General features: G+C 39.0%; 1 protein-coding gene across 2 annotated transcripts in view; it reads left to right on the top strand.

Annotated features, from left to right (window-relative positions):
- LOC126106471 (endoribonuclease Dicer-like) overlaps positions 1–24,465 on the top strand; it is a 292,820-nt gene that overhangs the window by 256,788 nt on the left and 11,567 nt on the right. For both annotated transcript variants that reach the window (XM_049912758.1, XM_049912757.1), the window contains 3 exons: positions 5,917–6,129; positions 10,533–10,838; positions 15,646–15,940. In XM_049912758.1, coding sequence (XP_049768715.1) covers positions 5,917–6,129; positions 10,533–10,838; positions 15,646–15,940 — 814 coding nt within the window. The remainder of the gene's footprint in view (positions 1–5,916; positions 6,130–10,532; positions 10,839–15,645; positions 15,941–24,465) is intronic.

Genomic DNA, 24,465 nt, shown 5'->3' with positions numbered 1-24,465 from the left:
CAACGAATTAGGACTAACCTATTCCAGGGCCCTAAGGTCTCTGTTGCCCCTATAATATACCAGCATCTGGTTCGTGCCATCATTGAGGAGGTTCCAGTGTGCTATCATCTTCTGTGCTGATGGTTTTAAAATGGTGGATAAGTTGGGATACGTCTCCTACTGGTATGGAACAACATTTACTGCCGGGGTCATGTTGTGCGTTCACAGCAGAACTGCTAGCCATAAACAGGGCCTTTCACTTTGTTTCTCAGGCCTCCCTCCACAGTGTACTAATATGTACCGACTCCATGAGTAGCTTGCAGGCTATGGACTGATGCTACTCTCGTCTACCTTTGGTCTCTGCCATCCGTGACCTTCCCTCTGTCCTTGTTTGTCGCACCTGCTCAGTTGTCGTCCTCTGGGTCCCAAGTTATATGGGCAATATAGGGAATGAACTGGCTGACCGTTTGGCTACAGAGACAGATACTTAACTCCCATTCCCTTTCATGATTTGAGGTGCACATTTGCAGAATCGCATCAGATCTCTTTTTGCTCAAAAGCGGAATGACATCTAGTGCACTACTGCTCCCAGTAATAAACTCCGAACAGTTAAGGAGACTACTGCAGTTTGGTGCTCTTTCTTCCGGTTCTCTCTGAAGGAATCCACTGTCTTACATTGTCTATGCATCGGTCATAGTTGGCTCACTCACTGTTTTCTCTTTCGTAACACTTCACCCTACAATGTGGTTGTGGAATGAGATTAACGGTATCCCATATATTGGTGGAATGTCCCCTTTTGTTGGCCTTTTGTACTAAGTATACCCGTCCTGATTCCAGGTCTGCAATATTAGTAGATGATTCACAGATGGTTGAACTGGTCCTCAGTTTCCTATGTGAAAGTGGTTCTTATTTTTAGTTACAAAGTTTTGCTTTACTCCTGGAGCAGGGGCATGGTGGTTGTGGCTGGGGCCTCTCTTCGTGTTTCCTGGGTCTGGGACCTATGGCCACACCCCTTTGCAAAGACCGCTCTTTTATCCCTCTGTTTTCCAGATTTTAGATTTGGCCTCCTTTTTATCCTTGTGTGTGTGTTTTTAGCTTCCTCACTGTATAGTTGGACCCCTCCGACTGGAACCGTCCACTTTCAGCAGACACCACTATCTTATGCATGTAATCTTTTGAATCACGAGACTGATAACCTCACCATTTAGTCCCATAACCCTCTTGAATCAATCAATCATCACTTTTAATGTAGTTTGGAGTATGCCTTCTTTATCCCCTGCACCTATTTATCATACTTTATCCTCCTGGTGTTTCCTGAACCAATCTCTCTCAACCTGTTTCTTTGTTGCTGATTGATAAACCAGTTTGTATTTTCACATAATACTATTGCGAATGTATGCAAATGAAATATATCTTGACCAATTAACAGATCATTGTACCAAGGTAAAAGCTGCCTTCTTATCAGAAAAATTTGGTTCAACCTTCTCAGATCATGGTTGTTGATGCTTCAGTTGCCTAGGGAATGATTCCTTGCTGTAAGATGTTCATTTGTCCTTTTTGTAACTTGTTGTTGTAAATGAAATCCTTCAAGTTTTATCTTTGAATTCAGACGTTACTAACATCGCGTACTTCACAAAATTTCCTCCTCTCCTGCACAGCATCCAGAACAGAATTGCTGCAAAAGAAATTATGTATTCAGAGAGCTCACAATGAATGCTCCAAAGCATTTGTTGTAAACATTTCAGTTTTTTATATAATTTCCTTTCATTCATAATTATTACACTGATTTGATTTATATAAGTTATTATTTTTATTGTTACAAAGAGAGAACTTTAATACAGTTATCATGAAACTTAATTAAATACTTGTGGATTAAGGAAAACCACTTGGTGAAAAATATAGGTGTTGAATTGTCAGTAAGGATATACGAGATAGAGTAGAACAGCTGGCATCATGTAGGAGCATACATCAAAGCATAACTCTGAAAGCTCAAAAAGTTTTCTTTCTTTCGTGCATGCCTAGTGACAGATCAATGCTTCTGCTTTTTGGTGTATGGTCTCCTTTTATCCAAAAGTACATTCTGCAGGAAATTTCCTACAAAATTAAACATAATTATTTTGACTTTGGTGGCGATTTGTATAAAATAGTTTATGAAAATATCAGAATTTTAGTTATCGTATTTTACGCACTATAAGGTGAACCTTAATTTGTAAGCAATTTTAAAAAAAAATAAGTTTTACCGTTTTTATTATTAATTGCAAAGCAAGACAAAAAAATCTCAGTTTGTAAAACCGAACTGACCTTTAAAATCCCTGAAAATAGTCATCTGTACATTCTTCTTCTTTCTCTTCGTCATAAGTAATTGTCCTCTGCCACATTTCTTGAAAGTTTTAACAATAATGTCCTCTCTCACACTAGACCACGACTGTTTATGCAACGACACACTTGTTTGATTGTAGGTTGTGTTAAAGCTCCATTCAGAGTGAATTCATGTTTGGTTTCGTCCATTTGTTCCATTCCTCTCTCGTGTACACTTTACATGTTTTATTTATCAGGAGATCAAGTAGTTGTAATTGTGAAGTCAGTCCTCCTGAAATAAGAGCAAACTCTGAATTTCGTATCAGTCCTCTGCTGCTGCCAGTTAAATCCTGTGTTGCCAGATAGAGATAGATTTCTCATGACATTGAATATATGGCCATTTTTAAGACTAGCAGGAGTTTTAAATCAAACACTGGACATTTTTATATTAATTTCGAGTATAAGGCGCACATGAATTTCGGAGGCAGTTTTCTGAAGAAAAAGTGCATCTTATATTCTGTAAAATACGCTATATTGTATTACTGACAGTAACCAGTTATGCTTGTTTATATTATCACTAAAAAAATATAGTAGTAATGTGATTCTTTGTAATTTTTCCAAAATGTTCCATTTAAACTTCACGTATGGTACACATTGGAGAGAAAATTTTTGAATGGTAAAACTTAAAATAGAAGATATTGATCATATGTGGTATTGAAAAATTATGATTATTAGTTTATTAGCAGGATCTGAAAAATTTGCGTTTGCGATAAATGTAAACATAGATGTGAATTCTGCCTCAAAATGCAATAATGGTAAATTGCCTAATAAATATAAGAAAAAGTTTGAAATAGTTTTGTTTTATGAATTTAGATACTGAAATTGTAACCAGTTTTCAGTTATTGGTATTGTACATCATTTAGCAAAGTCCAGTGTGCAAAATAATGCAATAATTCCTTAGTGTGCTCAGTGCTCCGGTACTATACCAGTTGTGGGTGCGTGAATAGTGTGTGTAAGATACGTGCTGTGTCGTGCAGCATTAGACTCAACTGTGGGACCTAGCATCTTTGAACAAGGAATCACGTACTTTTTACTAGCAGACAAGTGAGGAAGTTCATGTAAATGTGTACACTTTAATGTGGCAGCTTTAAGTGGCAGGTGTTTTGAACTGTAGTTGCATCAAGTACTGGTAGAGGCATGAACTGTCTCGTTTGTGACGCTGTGAACTTCCTGTACAGTAGCCATTACCAAATGCTCTGTTGTGCCTTGCTTGTTGTTTCCACTTTGTGTATTGAAATGAGTGAGATCTTCACCGTCATGAAATTGGAATATGATCGTACAACACCAGAAAGAATTATCTATGTCCCATGTGTCACTTGTGCTTTTGCAGAAATCCAGAACACTGGTGTAAGGTGCTGCCCTGAAAGAGGGAGGCGAGGCCTGTTTCCCCTCTGCCGGTAGTAATTCTACTTTGTTTGTGCTCACGGACAGGTGCCGCCTCATATTCTATGCACTCTGCACTGTAGTGACCTGAAAACAACCAATCAACATATTTTGATCACACTGAAAGTATTGCACTAATATCTGTAGTGTTGTCAACTATGGGTCACACAGCTATGAAGACCTACGAAAGGTCAAAATCAGTATTTTGCAGATTTTGCAAATATCGAATTGGTTGGGAAAAGAAAAATAATGTCGAAAGAAACCTTAAATTGGAGAAGCACTCTCTTCACCAGCAGGAAAATGTTGCTGGTTCTAAACAAAGACAATCATTTGTAGAAACCTCGAAATGACCTGAAAGGAGAAAACAGACAGACACCACCTCAGAAAGAAAGCAAACATTCTAGTCAAAAAGCTCCCTCCACCACCACTATTTTTAACAGTTAGTTTCAAAGCATGTCTTCAGGCACATCGTGTGAAAACCTCTTAAATTTATGTGTCTAATTATTAGCAGAAACTAAATTTAACTTGGAATTTCACCAAAAGTATGTGCTACAATGTCAGGTCCTTACTTCTCAGGGTATAAGTGCCCTCCAGTTATTTATTTTTCTAGTTAGTACATATGAAAATACTGTGAAAAACATGTTATGGATTCGCATCTTGCAAATACTTTTTGTTGTCACTGTTAGTGACACATGAAAATTTGTGTCGGCACATGACTCGAAACCTGATTTTCCATTTATCGCTAGAGGTCATCTTAAGCCCTTGGGCTATCAGTGCACGACTCCCAGACCGACCCAAACCTATATATGCTACGTTGTCTATATTCCTTATGCTTGCTTTTTGTGATTGCTCTAGAGGTAGAGACAAATATTTTTATTGTCATTTTAGCCCACTGAAGCATATACATAATTGATTACTACAAAATTCAGCTGTAGTCGTCAAAACAGTGTGTGTTCCTTCAGACAAGCATGCATTTCTGAAGGACATTGCAGTGTAAGATACAGACACTGTAAAAACACAGATATTATATATGCATTGCAATAAAGCTAGTAACAGTTTTTGTGAGTGAATAGTATACAAAATACAGGTTAAGTCAAAAAGGACTACAACTTTGGGATGATATAGAAATTTATTGAGATAACTCATAGATTTGCTAGATATATCATTTTGTAGCAAATGACCTCAAGTTTGATTCACTTGTTGTGTCAGTACCCCATACCACCACCAGGACTTCCAGCAAGTGTACAGGTAGAATGGCTAATTTCACTGTGCGGAGCTCGCTCGCTGTGTGTTTTGGTTTTGTGAAATGAACCGTATAACAACTGTTCAGTATAAGTTTCACACTGAATACACCAAAGAACCTCCAAGCAGGCCTACCAATTTACTCTCAGCACAAAAAGTCAAGGAAGTTTGACTTTTCCTCGATAATTATTTCCCAGGCTGGTGGATTGGCTGTGAAGGGCTAATAGTGTGGCCACCTCACTCGCCAGACTCGACACCATCATATTTCTTTCTTTATTGCTTCATTAATGACCGAGTGTTTATTCCTCCCTTTAAAAATCGAATCTACACTGCCATTGCACAGACTACACCTGATTTACTGTAATGAGAGTTGGAAGAAGTTGATTATCGACAGAGTGTTTGCCGCATCACAAAGTGAATTCACATTGAATGAAAATGACACTTCACACTTTTATGTGAAAGTTGAGGTTTTTTTTGCTACATATTGATACACTTCCTTATACTGTAAGTTATCCCAATTAATTTCTACACCATTCCAAAATTGTAAAGTCCTTTCTGGCTATATCCTGTATAAGTAGGTAGTGTGAAAGTACTCAGGAAACTAAATACACCAACATATTAAAAGTAACCTGCTGTTACTTGTATCAAAAATCTCTCTTGAGATGAGCCTTCCAATTAAAAATAAATGTAGATTATTCCCAGTTTCATTACACTGGCTTTCTGTTAATTCCAATGAAGAACATTCTATAAGCTCCAAATGTGTTAATTGTCATCTCTGCTTTAGATGTTTCTCTTTCAGAGATGAGTATGTTTATGCCTTGCCTCACTCTTTTTCTGGTCCATCAAAGAATTGAATACTTAACATTTTGGTGTACTTGTATCTTTCTTATTTTTGTGCTTTATTCAGGTTTTTTTTTTATTTTTTTATCCCTTATTTTTCTCTAATTCCTACAGGCACTAACAGCAGCCTCAAGTCATGACGTATTCAACTCTGAACGCTTGGAGACTTTGGGAGACTCATTTCTGAAGTTCTCTGTCAGCCTCTTCCTGTTCATCCATTTTGATCACCTTAGTGAGGGCGCCCTCACAGTATTCAAGAACTATATCGTCGGGAACTCACATTTTTATAACATAGCGAAACATAAACAGCTTGGAGGCATTCTTCAGGTAAGAAATAAGACAGCAAGCAGCAGATTTCATTTTTTTAGTGTGTCTTGAAGATATTCACTTCATATAGCATTGCACAATGAATGTCACAATTTTTTATTAGACTACATAATTTGAGTAACGGTTATCAGGTAGTGATACCATTTCTTTACTGTTTTTCCGGCCTCAGGACACACAAGTGGTGTCATAACCAGTTTCAACTTAGCACGAAGACATAATCAGATTATCTGTTTAAAAAGAAAGAAACATGGAAATGTTAAATTCTGGTAATGTAAATTACATATCAAATTTACTCCTACACACAACATATCTCAATATTTTACATGGCAACTCATCACTGGACAGGCCAAGAGAGATGCTCACAACATATTTGTACACCTGTGGAAAAAAAATACCAGCACTAACAAGCAGTCGTGCAAAATAAACAAAAGTAGGTAGGCGTGTTTCTACGTCTGAAAGATGATCACTGTTCAAACTTCGTGCCAGTTGCGAGAGACTGGTGCTAGTAGCGTCACTATGAGGATGTTAATCAGGCTTGCTTTAAATACCCCCTGTAACAGTCACGAGCATAAGTTACCTTCGATATGGGGCGTAGTGAGTCGATGTCGGTGAAGAATGCTTTTAACACGACGATGATGCCATTATCGACAGCTCACTGAACCTGAATGAAGTTGTGTAATACGGCTACGAGAAGCTGGATGTCCCTTCTACAGTATTACAGAAAGACTCGGCAGGAATGTAGCCGCTGTACAAGTTTGCCGGCAGGAGTGCTCGCGGGAAGGTAGGGTCACGAGGAGACCACATAAAGGGCGGCCACACGGGGCTACTGGTAGGGAAGACCTTCCCGTTTGTTGTAAGGATACAGTGTAAGGTACTGTGTCCGCAGCACCAATTTGAGCAGCTGTTGACACCACAGTGACACAAGAAACTGTTACAAATTGGTTACTTAAAGGACAGCACAAGCTAGACGCTCTGAAATGTGTATTCCACTGACCTCAAACTGCCGCCTTTTGTGACTTCAGTAGTATCGAGCGAGAGTTGAGTGGAGGATGGAGTTTTCTGATGAAAGCCGGTTCTGCCTCAGTGCCAGTGATGGCTGTACGTTGGTTTGTATGCCAGTGGAGAGCCTGCAACCGACCTATCTGCAGTCATACCTGGAGGTACGGTATGGGGTGTGATTTTGTATGATGGGATTTTGTGGTTATCTCACATAAACTGACTACAAATTTGTACGTCAGGCTGTAGATCGGACCAGGTAAGCTGCCATTAATGATAACATTCCAGGTGGTGTTTTCGGAAAGGATAACACTCGCCCACGTACCACTGTTGTAACACAAAATGCTCTACTGAGTGTCAACGTGCTGCCTCGATCACCAGATCTGTCTCCAGTCGAGTACATACGGGACACAATCAGATGAGAACTCCAGTGTCATCCACAACCAGCATTAACTATCCTTGTATTGACAGATCAAATGCAACAGTCACGAAACTCGGTCCCGCAAACAGACATCTGGCACCTGTGTGACACAGTGCGTGCACATTTTCGTACTTGCATTCCACATTGTGGCGGTCACATTGGTTATTAATGTACCGGCATTTCACATTTGCAAAGGCTTTCCTCACTCTCACATTAACCTGTGATTTAGCAACATTAATCAGTTAAATATGTTACCTAGACATGTGTATTTCCAAAATTTCGTTACCCCACACGAATTATTTGTCGGTGGAGAGATTTTCTTTCCCATTAGCGTAAATAACTTCATACCCTTACTTTTTATGGAAGTCCATCTCGAAATAATGTGCCACATTACATGCGTGTAACCGTTAACAACGTGTGCAATGGGTCTTATGTTGCAATTGCTCACAACCCCTGGAATAGTTGCTCACAACCCCCAGATTAGGAGACTCAAAGGAGACGTCCACTCACAGTATGTGCAGTGATGGAGTTTGCAATAAATGTGAAATGAACATTCTAAACCAAAGCCGGAGCCGCGAAGGACGAGAACTGTATTTAAATACATTTGCCAAAATGCGTGTATCCCAACGGGAAATGTTAGGACAATACGTAGAGTGCACCACTCGCCAGAAATACTTCCAGATCTAGACAGAAAACATGTAATATATCTGACGTGCGTTGCAAGGTCATGCGAGAGGGTGCGTGCGTGGAAGGTGGTGTGCGTGTCATACGAAAGTGAATTTTCTCACGGTGGGTCTTAGTAGTGCGTAGCAAGTCAGGGCACAGGCCTGTTCGACTGTTCAGTACTGGTGTTTCGAAAACAACATTTGGTTGTGAGATTATCGACAAAATGCCATGTAATCCCAATGCTGTGGTACAAATACTGATGATGGAGGTGACATACAGGTATCCACTAGACACCACAGCTCCAACCTACATTGACAGGTGTATTGCGTGGAAGTTGTCGAACTGATTGAAGCAATGTGTTGTAGGAGGTGCTGTCATTTTGGAAGGACAGACATTATGGTGTGATAGTGATTATCGTACAAGTAATGGGATGACAAGGGCATCATCCAATAGTGATACCCCTCAGTCACCAATGCAAAATTTGGCAGCCAGTTCCACTTCTTATGAATTGTTTCCCCTCCAGAGCACAACATACAAACATTCACAAACAGTTCACACCCAGAACTATGCGGAGGATTATGACAAAAAACACAAATCTGTAGCAGCAACCACATACAAACACAAGACAAAACCGGAGAAGGTGTGGCAAATTGTTGCAGCCCTTGAATCTGGCGATACCGTGTAACATAAGGCTGCAATAATTCGCCAGCAGATGAATACCAAATTCCTGGAGGCATGTCGCATGGTACTCACTATTGCCATTTAAAGGTGTGGGCAAAGCAAGCGGCTATCGCTGTAGCCATCCCTAATTTTATGGCCAGCACGTATTTTCTTCATCACTTCACACACTGCTAGAAATAGCATCACGTAAGATCACACGGTTTGTTACAAGATGGGATATCACTATGGACACTGCTGTGAGAATGAGAACATTGAAGTTTGTGCGGTAGGTGATAGGCTATATTACTGTCAGTGACATTCGTACCAAATTGGTGTTTAATACTGACCAGAGACAATTTGAGTGCAAACTCACAGCAAACTGGACACTTATCAGTGACTAGAGAGAAGACAACTGAAGCCATTGGACAATCTGTTGCATGTACTCCGTGCTTTTATACAATGTAAGTGCTTTTTTACATGTCCAGACACCTTGCAAAGAAATTGTATCTCTGCTTTCGGTAACTGAGAGGGAAGTTTGACAAAGGTGTGCCCCAAATGCTATAATGCGTTGAACCACTGAACATAGAATATGACTGCAATGCTAATGAGAAGGTATGTACAATGCTAGTTTTGTCTTGGATGTGAAAGGTATTGGAACTGGAAATAGTGGGTCCTGCTATTTTATTATTAGATTCGTGGTCAGGTTAAATCGACACGAGTTTGCCAACCAAAGCAACAGGGACTTAAAGTTGAAGACTGTGATCATACCACCAAAAGTTGCAAAGTACTGCCAGCCTCTGAACATATAATTCTTTCGCCAATATAAGGCTCCTCCCATGGAGTAGTATATACTTTGTGATGAGAATCGTGCCATCGGTCTGCATCACCGACTCTTCATTTTCAGGTTGCACTGCTTCACATATTATCAGTTCTGTGCACCACAATATCAACCTGTGCTTCACTGTGTGTGAGAAGTGTCTGGATACATGGCACAGGATACGCCTCTGCCATTCTGTAATGTATCGGACATAAACTTTGCCGCAGTTTACACGTGCAATGCTTCTGACTGTCGATAGGGTGCCTTTGTGACCTGCTCCTGGTATACACAGTCACTTTGCATGGTCTGTTATACCCAACAACACACCCGGGGACCCTTTGTTTCAGTGGCGAGGCGTGTAGCAAAGTTTGTAGCTAGCAATGGCGGCAGCGCTCAACACTTAGTCATCTTCCTCACTAGACGTGCTGTTTCCAGTCGTGTCACCTTTGTACGACATGTTATCTCCGAAATCGATTTGGCTGTGATATCTCCGGTCCTTCTCGGTGTTGCATTTTGGATGGCAAGCAGTATATTAATGTATGCTTCCACCAACTCGGTGCAGATTTGCAGCGTCGTTCCTTTCAAATGCAGAAAATGAATTACTGTAGAATATTCTCCTTTGAGAACAGTCTGCATTATTTTGTTTCGCTTCCTCTAGCAGTGTGCCACACTAGGATTTCATTTTGTACCAGGACTACTTACATGTACTCGTATTAAAAAAAAACATTAATTATGGAATGTTATTTTTTGAGGTGATAGTTTGCACTTTAAGAGTAACAGTTTTGTAGTGTGCATCCCGCATTTAGATTTCAGATCTGTTTGTCTTTGGCCTCCAAATTTCAGGTACACGACTTTACTCCTAAGGACGGTTGGCTCCCACCGGGCATCACCGTGCCTAAAAAGGTGCGCAGTTTAATGTTGGAGCAGAATGTGTCACCAAACTTCTTGTATCGCCTAGAGTTGTCAGAGGAGGAGCAGCAGACAGGTGTGGTGGCCGACGAGACGATCGCCGACGTGAAGGAGCGACTGGGGGAGTGGGATCAGGACCCCAGCGTGCACTCCTCCATGGAGGACTACCTCGGGGTGCAGACTGTCAACGACAAGGCGATGGCCGACTCTGTGGAAGCCCTCATAGGGGTCTACCTCAATGTAATTATTTACAGAGTAACGCCTTATATTTTAACTATGTATATTGCAGGTCCACAGCCTCTATAAATCCTTTCAATAATGTCAGTTTTCTCTTCTGGCTGTAACTGTTTTTGCTGCACTATTACAGTTTCATCTTAGGTACCATTGTCGAGCATAAAATTTGGTATCGTATTACTCCATAGAAATGATTATGTTCTTGTAGGGGTGTGTCGCACCTGATGGTAAAAATCTGTGGCCGTTACAAGTGACACGAGTAACATGATACAGAGATTTTTGTTATTTACTGGTTGGGACTGACAACAAACTGCATGTAAATAACACAAATATACTTATCATGCTACTTGTGTTATTCATAACAGACATTGACACACTGTCAAGTGTGAAACAGCCTTAGAAGAGCATTGTTACTTTCGACGTATTTCTGTGCCATAGTTTGACATCAAATCTTGCACTTGATAATGACACACAACACAGTAGTACACTAAAAACAATTGCAGCTAAATATGGAAAATTATGTAATTTAAATTCTTTATATTTTTATTTTTAAAATTTATACACATAAAGCTCACAATTACTCCGGTTAATTCACACCCTCTAATTTCTCTCTTATACACGGGTTGTTTGAGTGTTACAAGTGCAATCGAAAGGGATGGACAGAGGATAATGAAGCAAGCAAATAACCTGATAAATGTAGGTCTGGGAATCAGTGGTTTACCCACAATGATGTACGCACAAGCACAGTTGTGCCAATGTCACAACAGTGTTAATGTGTACGGGTGCGTTTGGATACTTTTGTGGGGGGATGTTCAAAAGCTTTTGTGTATTCCTTCCTTGTTGATAATGCTGAAGAACTCGGAGAAAGCATTGTGGATGGTTGTCAGTGTGTTCAGTACATGCCTGTCGTTTTTGGACAAGTACAGGAATTCATGAGGAGCCGTGCAGTAAACTGCCTTTACATGGAGGGTGGCTGTCAGGGACACTTACTGTAATGTGTTTGCCCTCAGGTACATATCTGATGCTACATTTCAGTTATAAGGTGTTCATGTACTCAGTTGTAATATGTTGTATCAGAGAAATTGTTTGCTTCTAGACCTAAATTTTAGGATTATTTGATTGTTCCAGTGTCCTATACTCAACCCTTTTGTTTGTACCTACAATAGTCAAACACCCTGTATAATTACACTCAAAAATCTTGATATGAAATAACAAGAAAATTAAATTATCTTTCTTTGGAAACTGAAGTTACAATAAATAAATACTACTTCTCCTTAGCTTATGTTGATTGTCCGTAAGTGATCATATTGTTCTTGGTACAGTAGGTAATTTGATGATTCCATTTAGCAAAAAGGATTACAGGGTTCCAATTAATGTCATACACATTACTAAATGAAATGTCATGGGGCACTAATTTGAATCTTCCACACTTGTCATTCTTTTGTAATATTCTGCATTACCACAGCATTTCATTAACACATCCAAATGACATACAGTCTAACTTAGAACTCATTGCCACCAGTTGGCTTCTCACCAAAAAGCTTACATGTTTCAGTGTTCTGTTTTAACAGAAACAAAAGAATTTCGCTTACTTTTCATATTTCTCATTTATTATTCACATGTTTCAGTAATCAGTAGTGATAATTACAAATGTAATATAGTAAAGAAAACTTCTGAAGCAGTAATTTATATAAAGAAATGCTAAAGTATTTTAAAAATAGTTGTGACTTAACTTTTTTTGGATTCATGTATGATTCACAAAAGCTTTTGACATAGGAACACGTGCACTTGCAAGTTATAAGTAACAAAATGCAAATGCAATAAATTGAATGCAAAGTATTGGTGTACTGTCAGTTGCAGTATTTACACCCTTGGTGATTTTTATTGTATGAGCATTAGACTGGTCAATGGTATGTATCTGGGACTAACGTTTGGTCTCTAAATGCTGTACACTTCATCAGAGGATCACAGTTAGCTGTTTCTGACTCAGACAAGCTTAGCATTCCAAACTGTTCACATGCAACCACGTAACGGAAGGGCGGCAACGTAAGCAGACTGCAGAGTTGTGTCTACATGTATTGTGGAGTGTGTAATGTGAAAGAGTTGGCACTGTTTGCTTTATTTAGCACGAAGACCAACAATTTATTTCATTTCTCCTGCTTTTCTTTTGAAATTGTTTTTGCACTTTCGAATTAATGTGGCCTCTTGTACATCCTCATGTAGTAATGATTGAATCTTGATAGAACACCACTATCAGACAAATGACTTTGGTGGTCCCCTATTCCATGTGCACGATCTGCTACAGGTAGTTTATCCCTATTGCTCAGATGACATTTGCTCTTTGTGTTCTTCAGGTGAGGTATTGATGCTTCTTACAGTGTTCCTATGTACCTTTGAGCCAGTGGTTGTATATACTTCTGCTGTGGCAAGCCGTATGCGTAGTTCCTTTACAGTTTTCAAATATTCAAGTACTTCTCTTGACAGATTAAATACTCAGTCAATGCTGTTTGTTCTTAGCACCATGCAGTATGTGACTTCTTACACAGATGGGACGAAAATATTCCCTTTAGTGATTCTTTTTCACTGTAAGCTCCAGATCTTTTTAAGAGCGTATAGTCCCCCCACCTCGTTTTTTTAATATTTTAAAGAGTATCCATTCCTTCTTAAAGTAATTCTTAAATGACTGAGCTTGTACTCCAATTACTGTGACTCACAAGTTTTACCCAGTTCATTCAAGTCTTTTTTTCTGTTTAGGATGGTGATTGGAACTGTTGTGAACATATCTGTCCATGTGAATGGGTTTCATGAAGACTTCATACTCAGAAGTTGTCAGGTTTTTTGAGGACCTTTACATAAAAAATTCTCTTTTGTCTTCTCTTTTGTCATTGTGAACAACATATAAGAATTGTCATTTAGAAATGCTGAGAATTCATTCTCTCCAAGAAGCTGTATAACAAAATTGTAATAAATGCACTGAAACCAACTAATGGATTTCTTCTTGATGATGATGATGATGATGATGAAGATGAAGATAAAAAATGCATTCAACCAATCTGGCCTGCAGAAAGTATTACATGTATATTTTTGTGTTATCTTGTCTCAACATACAAAATAGGAAGTTAAGGAATAGAAATGCTCATTTATTTGTCCTTGAACACACAGCCCAACACACACGAATTGAATTTGCTGACATAGGTTGATTTTATAATTGTCAGTCTTAACATTCAACGAAGTTGATTGAATTCTGTATTTTCCAGATGTTCCGTAGGCGCTGTTAGAACAGGTTATAAGTAGAGATCAGCATGGTTAAGAGAGTTGTTCTGCACCTTAACCAAAAGGTCTCTAACAGGAACCACAAGCCTTTTATCTGTATCTATGGTTGTTACAGTTTTGTAAACCACTTCTTAAACCATTCAGTACAGCGGAGTTCTGGTATAGAATTTTCATCTGAAATTGGGTTGCGTAATTTACATTCTGTAGATTAACTCTAGAACATCAGAGGGGATGGGGGGAATGTTACACTGCTACTAAACCATCAGAAATTGTACTTCTCCAAATTTGTTCAAAGGAATCCATAATTTATAAGTTATGTATTTGTTAATTACAATTATTAGATCTCCAGTGGTATGTTACATATCAAATTAGGTACAAAACATCCTGTTTTATACCCTACTGCAATTGTAAATTTCATGAGAGTTTAGTAGTCTAGGGTTAATAAAGTACGGGGCAACCATAATCACATTTTAATAAAGCAGCCTTGTCACGTTGTTGATACATTCCATTAATTATAACTTTTCTGTGATAATTACTGAAACATATTTGGAACGTTTCTGCAGCACTGAGAAGTCAAATGAAATTGTGGTAAAAGGGAGTGTTACATCTTGTGTTCTGTTAAATGTTAATCATCTAGTTCATTTACATTAATCCACAACGTGACAATTTAGGTATCTAAAAGTTACCAAGAATTCTGCGCCTGACAAGTTTCTTGTGCTGGGCATTTTTGCAGGAGCTGTGTATGAATTACAGTAGTTTAAAGGAAGAATGCCTTTTGCGTGCTGTACATTAATTTATATTTTTTTATTTTATTAATCTTGTGCACTCATACGTGTTTTGCCTTAGTTACAAGGCATTTTCAGTGGGTGTCAGATCAGTGTCTCATTATTTTTAAGCCAAACAGCTCTCTCTCAGGTGGCAAACCGGTTAAAAGTTTCCATATACTATACATTACATGTTGATATGTTACATGTTGATATGCTGCATGTTGAAAATAGTGATCAAAAGGAAAAATGCAAACTTTCAACCAGTTTGCCACATGAAGAGAAAACTGTTTGGATTAAAAATAATGAATCAGATGCAGATTTGACACGCACTGATGATGTCTTGTAACTAAGGTGAAACGTGTCTGGGTGCACAAGATAAGTAAAAAAAAATTTAATGTGTAGCATGTAAAAGGCATTTTTCTTTTGAATTACTAAAATGTGTTTATCAATGTAAGAGTATTTAAGTATTGTTTTTTTCTGTAAGGGAACCTAGTTCACATGTAGGTATGTCTTAATTATGTATTTGATTAGTATTACATACATAAATTCCCATAAAATGTATTGCAATAACTATAGCAAGCTTGTAAAACTGACTTGTGTCGTATCCTGCGATCAGGTTTTCATCTTGGATCAGTGGAACACAAAGTAAATAAACAAATGAAATAAAAGCATAAATAGCAGTGAAGATCTGATGGTGGAATTGTTTAATAAGTTTAGAATGTGAGGTTCTGGATCATATAAGACATTCTGACATACAGCTTTATGCATTACAGGAGTTTGGCGTGGAAGGAGCACTCAGGTTTGTAAACTGGCTGCAAATCCTGCCCGCAGAACATGCTTCACCACAGAACATCCTCAAAAGTCCACCACCATCACCGATTCTAGGCACGGGATCTGCCAGAGAATTGGACTTTCACCTCGAAAATGCTGCAAGGCTGGAAAAAATTTTAGGATACAAATTCCAGGATAGAGGATATTTGCTCCAAGCTCTCAGCCATGCATCTTATATACAGAACAGGATCACAGATTGTTACCAGCGCCTGGAATTTTTGGGAGATGCTATTCTTGGTATGTTCTTCTCTAATTTAACACAGTGAAAAAAATGTCTCTCTGTTTTGTTCATCTTATTTATCTATTTTTGTCACTGCCTCTGAGCTGGAACAGGAAATGTAGAAGCATAATTTTTGTAGTATAATGGTCGACTAACACATTTCATTAAGAAAATGCAATATCATTTGTGCAACAGTCAATTAAACAAGGAAAATTGGGAAATGGTCCTTTCAGTTTTCCCTCCATTGTGCTGTAGTGTCACAGAAAGCCTCACCCTTGTCCGATGCCAGAATCGCCACCTGCCTTGCAATTTGCGGGATGTAAAATAAATTGTGAACCTCACTGCACTACTGATCATCCAGGACAAGCTTATTAGCAGATGCAAATCACTAACACTGTGCAGTTATGAAAGTGTAAATTGCATGAAACTAGCTCATTGATATCAGTTTCATTGTGCTGGTAACAAATAACACAAAAATTTAAACTTTCCTCTGATTGGTTAGCAAAAGCTCTCATCCGTAAAGGAGACTAGAAGAAATTTATTGCTAGCAGACATGAAATCGTTTAAACGAGATTACAGTAGTACTCAGTGAAACCTCTATATAACATTTTTCAAGGGACCACAAATTCTGAGCACTGTATAGAGGAAAACACTATAAAGAGGAAGGCTTCCAAATAATAATTACAGGGCATTACTGAAGATCGGGATACCACTAATCATCTTTGACAAATGGTGCCATAGATGGCTTTTAAATTTTCACAACAGTGTAATATGATATTCATTGCAAATGATCAATGTATCAAATGATTAGTTTTTTGTAATTAAAACAAGGGGCCCGGTAGGTGGATGGGTGAAAGTAAATGGCATCAAAAAGGTCGCAAGCAGAATGTGTGTCACGTGTCACCGGACCAGGTTCTGCCGCTGACATATGAAACACGCTGAGCGCAGGCTTTCCGAGCCGGTGCAAACTGTGAATCCACAGAACGGAAAATGATGCGTCTACATCCAGTCACTTAAACGTTATAAAGAGGTAAATAATTGACCAGGGTTCCAAAAATATGAGCATTACATGGAGGGAATTGTAATATAGAGGAAACACAGTAAAGAGGAAAATTTAACATTGTTTATATGGGCTTTTGGTCGGGACCGAAAAAAAAAAAAATAAAACAGATGTAATATAGAGGAAAACATTATATGGAGGAACGTTATAAAGAGGTTTCACTATATTCACCAGTTCAGTACCTTACCTGAGTTAATATTGTAGATGTAGTGGCAGCTATTATAATTTATCCTTATGCTTTTTCGGAAAGAGAGTTTTGCATAACACTTTTTTTTTTTTTTTTTTTTTTTTTTTTTTTTTTTTTTTTTTTTTTTTTTTAAAAAGCCTGTGTGCTGTAAATATAGGTTTTAGGGCTGTGGAAACTGTACATCCCATCAAATAATGTTTTAAAAGCTGTTGGGAATTGTGCTTACCAGCAGAGTAGTTCCTCCACAAAACGAGAAAAGTAAACTTACCACAAAATTGAAAAGTCTTTTGTAGACTTTGTGAAGCATACTTTCTGCCATCTCAGCTGTGTATTAACATTTTGGGAATATGCGTTATCACCTAGGGATGTAGCTAAACTGCACCACATGTATAAAAACTACTACAACAATCAATTTGTGTCCTTTGTGACATCACTATTGTTGTCATTTGTGAAGTGGGAACACATTCTTTTATTTCTGCAGCTTATGTTACTGTGACTTGATCAAGCTCATTTCTTTGCTGTATGATATATTAAGTTTCTAGGATTGTTTTCTCACTGTGGTAAGTAAAATAAAAACACAAAATGCTGTTTCTTTTATATTTTTTCATGTGTTATGGCAACATATAACAGCTCATAAAAGAGAGGTGGGAAATAAACAGTCCACCATAGTTTTTGGTCCTAAATCACACAAATAAAATTATCAGAAAATAAATATAGTTAATTGACAACAATTCTAATACAAAACCAAAAAATTAACTTTATTGAGTTGCTACAAAACGCACAATAAAGATTTAAATGTAGTAGTAATGCGCGAATTATAAACAGCAAGAGGAAAGAATTCCCACAGTTCAGTGAATCGGAAGTTGAGGGGGGTATTCTTGTTGGCATCTGAAGACAGACAGTGTGATCTATTGTTGCATGGTGATGAGAAGGCTGTCTGGGAAAATGCTTGTTTCAATTTCTTATGATATAATAGGGAATAAAAGTAATAGATTATTCACCACTGAACATTTTACATGTAATTGGTGTAAATATTTCCATGTAAAGCCAAGAGACACGAGGTACATAAAACTTCATTATATTCGCATCTGTGACACATTGTTACATCTTGTTGTTGTTTGTTGTTGTGGTCTTCAGTCCTGAGACTGGTTTGATGCAGCTCTCCATGCTACCATTGTTACATATAATGTAAAAATTATATATCCAGGAACCTTTCAACCAATGATGTGTTGCAACTTAGTCTGTCAGTAATTAGTCAGAACTTTGTCACTTAAATCATGATTTCTCATACTCTTTTATGGAGAAGTATGCTTTCTTAAATCACTCTGCCAAAACAATTTTAAATATTTTATGATCTTCATTCAGAGGCTAAAATTGAAAATAATGTATTCAATTTTGTTATTATTAATTTGTAAATACCCCTCAGGGCACTCACAGCTCTTTCTTGAGTTTGTGCACGGTGAACACACGAGCCCTGAGCTATTGCGGCCCATTCTTCCTTCCCGGACTGTATTTCCTTCCCTGTTCCCTCCCTACCTGTCCTCACTTGTTCTCCTCTGCCTCCTCCTTCCACTCTCTTGGGTGTTGTTACTTAAAGTAGACATGGCTGTCCACCAGGTTTCTTGTATTTCTTCCAGTTTTTGTTCCTCATGCCTTTTCACCTTTCCTTTTTGGTATTTTTGGTCCCCATTCTGGGTTTGACCTTCACTTCTAAATTTTCTCTCTGTAGTGTGAGCCATTTGGGGAACAATTCCTACTGTAGCATCTACGGGGTGGATTCGCCTCCCCCTCCTGCCCCTCTTCCTTCCCCACAGTAGCCCCTCCACCTCGCTAGGTCACCAGCGCGTGTTGCAGGTCTGTGTGGTGGGCCTGTTATGTACCCATCTAGCAGAGCTCACAGATAGCACAGGGATCATACCTCTGCTAACTGAACCATTGCGTCCTCCGTGTAAGCGTAGGAGTGGTTGCTTGTCATTCTGGAACATCAGAACTCCAGGTGGCAGCTGCCATGCCAGACAGCCCTTGCTGTGGCTGGATGGTGTCCATGAGGAAAGCCCTCGATTGGAATGGGCAGTATCAGAGATGATTCTTTTTACACAAATATATTAAGCCCCAAAAAACTGGCTGTTCGTCTACTGCTGTCTCTTCGGTTGGTAATGGATCATTTAATGCTGCTTCTTATGACCCTGTAGCCTTGCCTTTCCTGGCTACACCCTGGCAGGACGGTTAGACTCGCTGGCTTGGGGTGAAGCTCTTTCCTCACCACCTGGTCTCCACATTTCTGACATCTTCGAAAATGCCATTTTTGACTTTGTTATGATGGTCTGATAATGGGTCCCAGCCCCGAAACTAGTCATCAAATGAATAAAAAGTAAAAGATTTGCAACTTGGACTGGTTTTTCGTTCCATTGAGTAACAGAAGTTGCTATCCCGAGCTACTCCGGGATGGTGGAAGTTTGTCATCACTGATGTTTTTCAGAATCCACATGTTTCTGACTGTCATTCTCCCATAATTGCTGCACAACCCTCATACAGTATGGCTTCAGATAGACTTTTCAATATCTGCTGGCAACTCCCACTACTTGCGTACGCCTGTTGGGCCAATTTATGTGTAGACTTGTGTGGACTCTGAATAATTCTTCGTCAAATGTCCGCAGTAGCTTCTGGTGTGCGAACTGAAGGAATTCTTTGTCGCTTTACTTTTTGCACAGATCCGTAGGTGCGCCAGTTTTTATACAGACACTGTATTGCTCTCTTTGCTGGTAGTCGTCTATTCAGATACTTGACGACAAAAACTTCACGAGTTTCCTTAATCGAACCTATTTTCACATGTGCTTCTACAATTTCGATTCTTTTGTTATTGAGAAAGTCATTTTGCAGACAGCAAAGAGAAATGTCCAACTTCTCTGATAAAATAAACTGAATGCTGACAGAAGAATGCTAAAAATCGATTACTGCATAAAAGTAGAACAACAGCTAATTTTTTGTTGCTGTTTACTCTATTTCATAAGTCAAAATAATTCATTCACATTCAAAGGAGAGGCAGACTATTTTTAAGTGGATTATTGCATATTTGAACTATGGAGGAGGGAAAAATAATGAAAGGAATGACCGAAATGAGACTTGCATTAGCAATCTAGCAATTACGAGTCTCAAGTGCTGCTGACATCCCCCCCCCCCCCCCCTTCCCCCATGGAAATGCCTATAGAACAATAAACATACACTTTGTTTTGAAAGTTTGCATCAGCTGGGAACCTAATCTGTACCACCCATGTGGCTGGCAGTCACTGTTCCATACTTGGAAACTTTTAAAGGCGATAATTTCTTTGGAGCTACATGGACACGCTTATCGGGATTAAGATTTGAGTACTGAACTTCGTTCACCATACATATAAAGAATTTTTAAAAAAACCAATTGCCAGGTGGTCGCCTTGTCAGTACCAAAACTGGTTTTGTGAGGGGTAGCTTCTAGCTTCTGTGAACTAATCTGACATAACCCGATATTATTTTTTGATACTCTGTAAGAATTGTACTGAAGCAATTAATTCATCACAGGTGAACTACGGGGTCAAAATATCTTGATAAAAATGACTTATTTAATGTAAATACAGTCTTTTAATTACTATAAACAATCTAAACACTGATACGAGTGTCTCAATAACTGTGGAGTAACTTGCTCTGACAATACAAATTCCAGATTTCTAGCTGAATAATCAGATGCAGAGAATACAGGCGGAGGCAAAAATTTGATATTCCAAGAAAGCAGCATGTTTGACTGTGTGCTGTGCAGAATGAGCTGAACTATTGTTGTGGGACAGAAACACACTTTTTGCAATAGTTCATTTTGACGGCCTCCTGTAATCTCATCAAGAGATTTCGGTAGTATGATCCTGTGGTGGACTCCCCCTTACGAGCACAATATGTTAGCATCACACTGTGGCAGTACCAGAAACACTTACTACTATCTTGCCTGATAGTGTGGCAGTACCAGAAACACTTACTACTATCTTGCCTGATAGTTGGGTCTCGGTCTTTCCCAGCAATCTTGAATCCATGTGTTTCCATAGCTCGCTTTGCTCATTTGGTTGGGGTTCGTAAAGGTGTACCCAGCACTCGTACATAGTGGTTTGACGGCTAAGAAATCACCTCAACTGGCCCATCATAGCTGCAATATTTCCACCACTATCACCACAGATGTGATATGCTGTCCTCAAACACTGGGGCCTCCACTTCTCTGGCCATTCTCAATTCTTCACACAGAGATGGTCTGCCACTTGGTTCTTCATCAGCCAGACGTTGCTGACTACTCTGGAAGTGTATGTGGCACCTAACCACTGTGTCATGATGGTACAAGGGTGCCAAATTCTTCCACCAACTCTGTGCATATTGTTGCAACGTTGTTCCCTTAAAATCCAGAAAACGAATTATTACATTTTACTCCATTTTCCCAGTGGACTTGGGCCACTTTGTTTTGGCTCATATACCAGTGTCCAGGTATATTGTGGGGCAGAGGTTTCAGTGTGTGTGTACTTGTATCAAAAACATTTACCTGCAAGCAAACAAAACATTAAGTAACTTAAGGTTGGGGGTGGAAGGAAGGGGCTGGGTAGTGCTGACTGTTGGCTGCATGTAGCTAAATGCACTCAGCAAGGCTATGGATAAACCTGCAACACAGAGAGCATGTGAAATAATTGAGATTATTTCACAGCTAGTCCCTACCATCTGACCCTCTGAAACATCAGTCACAAAGTTATATTGAATCTAATGGCAACAAATAGACCAGACCTCTTTGAGGATGTCCGCACTGAAATATATTACTGACCAAAACACGGTTGTGGCAACAGTGATTACCAGAGTACAGAGGACGACTAAACCAAGTAGAATATATGTTCAGTAAACTAGGCAAAAGCCAGTAGTGTCATATCTCAATGAGGAACTTCAAACTTACAGCACAGGGCAGGAGCATGTAGTGGAAATATGGTTCAAGTTTAAAAAAATAGTGGACCATGTACTGGACAGGTATATATCCCGTAGAACAGTTCATAACTAGAAGGAACCTCCGTGGTGTACAGTCAGTGTAAAGAAACTTCTGAAGAGAAGGAGATTACTGTATAATAGGTGTAAAATAAAACGTAGGGCTACATGTAGAGAGCTGCTGATTTAAATGTGTTTGTCTGTGTAGACAGCAATATGTCATGCCTCCAATGACTACTATAGCAGAATACTGTCAAATGAAATTTCATAGAACATGCAGAAACTCTGGTCATATGTAAAGGCTGTTAGTGGCATCAAAGTTGGTGTCCAGTCCCTAGTGAATGAGACAGGAACGGAAACTGAGGGTAGCAAAGCAAGAGCTGAAATGTTTAACTCCATTTTCAAATGTTCCTTTAAAAAGGAAAAGTCAGGAGCAGGCGCGGCTCGTAATTAAAGGCTCTGATGCGGAGCCGCCCCAAAATATATGTTAAAGAAAATTTCGCAACAATGTATTACATAATTTAAATTATCAGGACGAATTTTCCATATTTCCCATTCCTATTAAAATAAGGACGGTCAACGTTTTTGGAACTCTTTGTATCGATAGATGTTTTCCGTACGGTTAGTAGTGTTTAGGCTGCGCCTTGGAACATCCATAAGCTACATGTAGTAGCGGTTTGGGGGCATGGCTTCTACATAGTACTGCTATTTATGGGTGACCCGAAGGCTCAGAGCTTGCAGCCTAAGGGTGTCATACCAACCACCACACGTTTTTCACATTCCGTTATCTATGTAATAAAGGAATGTAGAGTGGCCGAAACTTCGCTATCCAATCTCTATCTGTGCACATCTCTACTACGCTTCGATGCGTCATTAATCGACGTTTAGTATTATTGTTTTGATAATATTTTACATAGTTGTTTTGTTTCTGCCATTGGTTATTTCATCCACATTTAGAATAAGTTTGCGAATATCCTGCCAGAGTGCACTAGACTACAGTAACATGACAGTACTGCCATCTAGCGAGAGTTTCATAAGTGATTAGAGGACAAAGCGCGCGAAATTTGTCCCATTACTTTACTTTCCTTGCTTGCTGATGCTGACTGCTTTTGTTGATACCATGTGATATTTGCAAGTTTCTTTTTCGGAGCATATTTTTCAAGATTTTAGTGAGTTTTACTTGCACAAGAGCTGTGACGTCCCCAAAACATCACAGTATCATCATGCGAACTCGTAAACTTTGAGCTTTGGAGGTAAACCACAATAAACGCCTTAAGTTTAGAACTGAAAACACCAAAAATATTAAGCAGCCGCGAAGTTAACATTCATCGCATTAAAGATCTCTCCGAAATGCGTCTTTTCATATGATTTGCTGCAGAGTGTCAGAAAACGTAATGATGACGTATAAAAACACTAACCAAAGATTTTAACTCGAAGTTACCTTCTAATGATATTTAATACCTGATTATAGAAGATACAGTACATAAAATTATGGGTAGAGAGTGATTTGCCCACCCCCCCTCCCCCTGAATTCTTAGTTGTTTGTCAGAAATCTGTAGCGTCACCCGAGGTCTATGTTGGCTCCGATCGATAAATACCGCAGCCTTCCCCAGTATAGAAACGATGAGCCGCGCCTGGTCAGGAGCATTGCCCAATTTAATCATCATGCCACTTAAAAGATCAATGAAGTAAGTATTAGTGTCACTGGAGTTGAGAAACATCTGAAATAGTTAAAATTGAACAAACCTTCAGTCCTGGTGGAATCCCTGTCAGATTATACACTGAATTTGTAGCTGAGTGAACCCCTCTTCTAACTACAATCTATTGTAGATCCCTCAAACAAAAAACTGCAGCCTGTTCTTGGAAAAAAGCACAGGACACGCCAGTCTACAAGAAGCGTAGCAGAGGTGATCCATAAAACTACCATCCAATATCCTTGAAACTGATTTGTTGTAGAATATTATGACATATTCTGAACTCAAACATAATGAGGTATCTTGAAGCAGAATGAGCTCCTCAGTGCCAACCAGCATGGATACCGAAAACATCGATCAAGTGAAACCAAACTCACACTTTTCTCGTGTGGCATACAGAAAGCTTTGGATCGAGGCAGTCAGGTAGATGCTATATTCCTCGATTTCCGAAAAACATTTTGTTCAGTACCACACCTATACTTATTGTCAAAAGTATGATCAAATAGGGTATCAAGTGAAATTTGTGACAGGATTTGAGGACATTTTGGTAGGGAGGACACAGCATGTTATTTTGGATGGAGAGTCATTGTCAGATGTAGAAGTAACTCAGTTGTGTCCCAGGGAAGT

Source organism: Schistocerca cancellata, chromosome 10 (assembly GCF_023864275.1).
Source record: "Schistocerca cancellata isolate TAMUIC-IGC-003103 chromosome 10, iqSchCanc2.1, whole genome shotgun sequence".
NCBI lineage: Eukaryota > Metazoa > Arthropoda > Insecta > Orthoptera > Acrididae > Schistocerca > Schistocerca cancellata.
The sequence above is the reverse complement of the archived record's forward strand: the minus strand, read 5'-3'. Positions and strand labels throughout refer to the sequence as shown.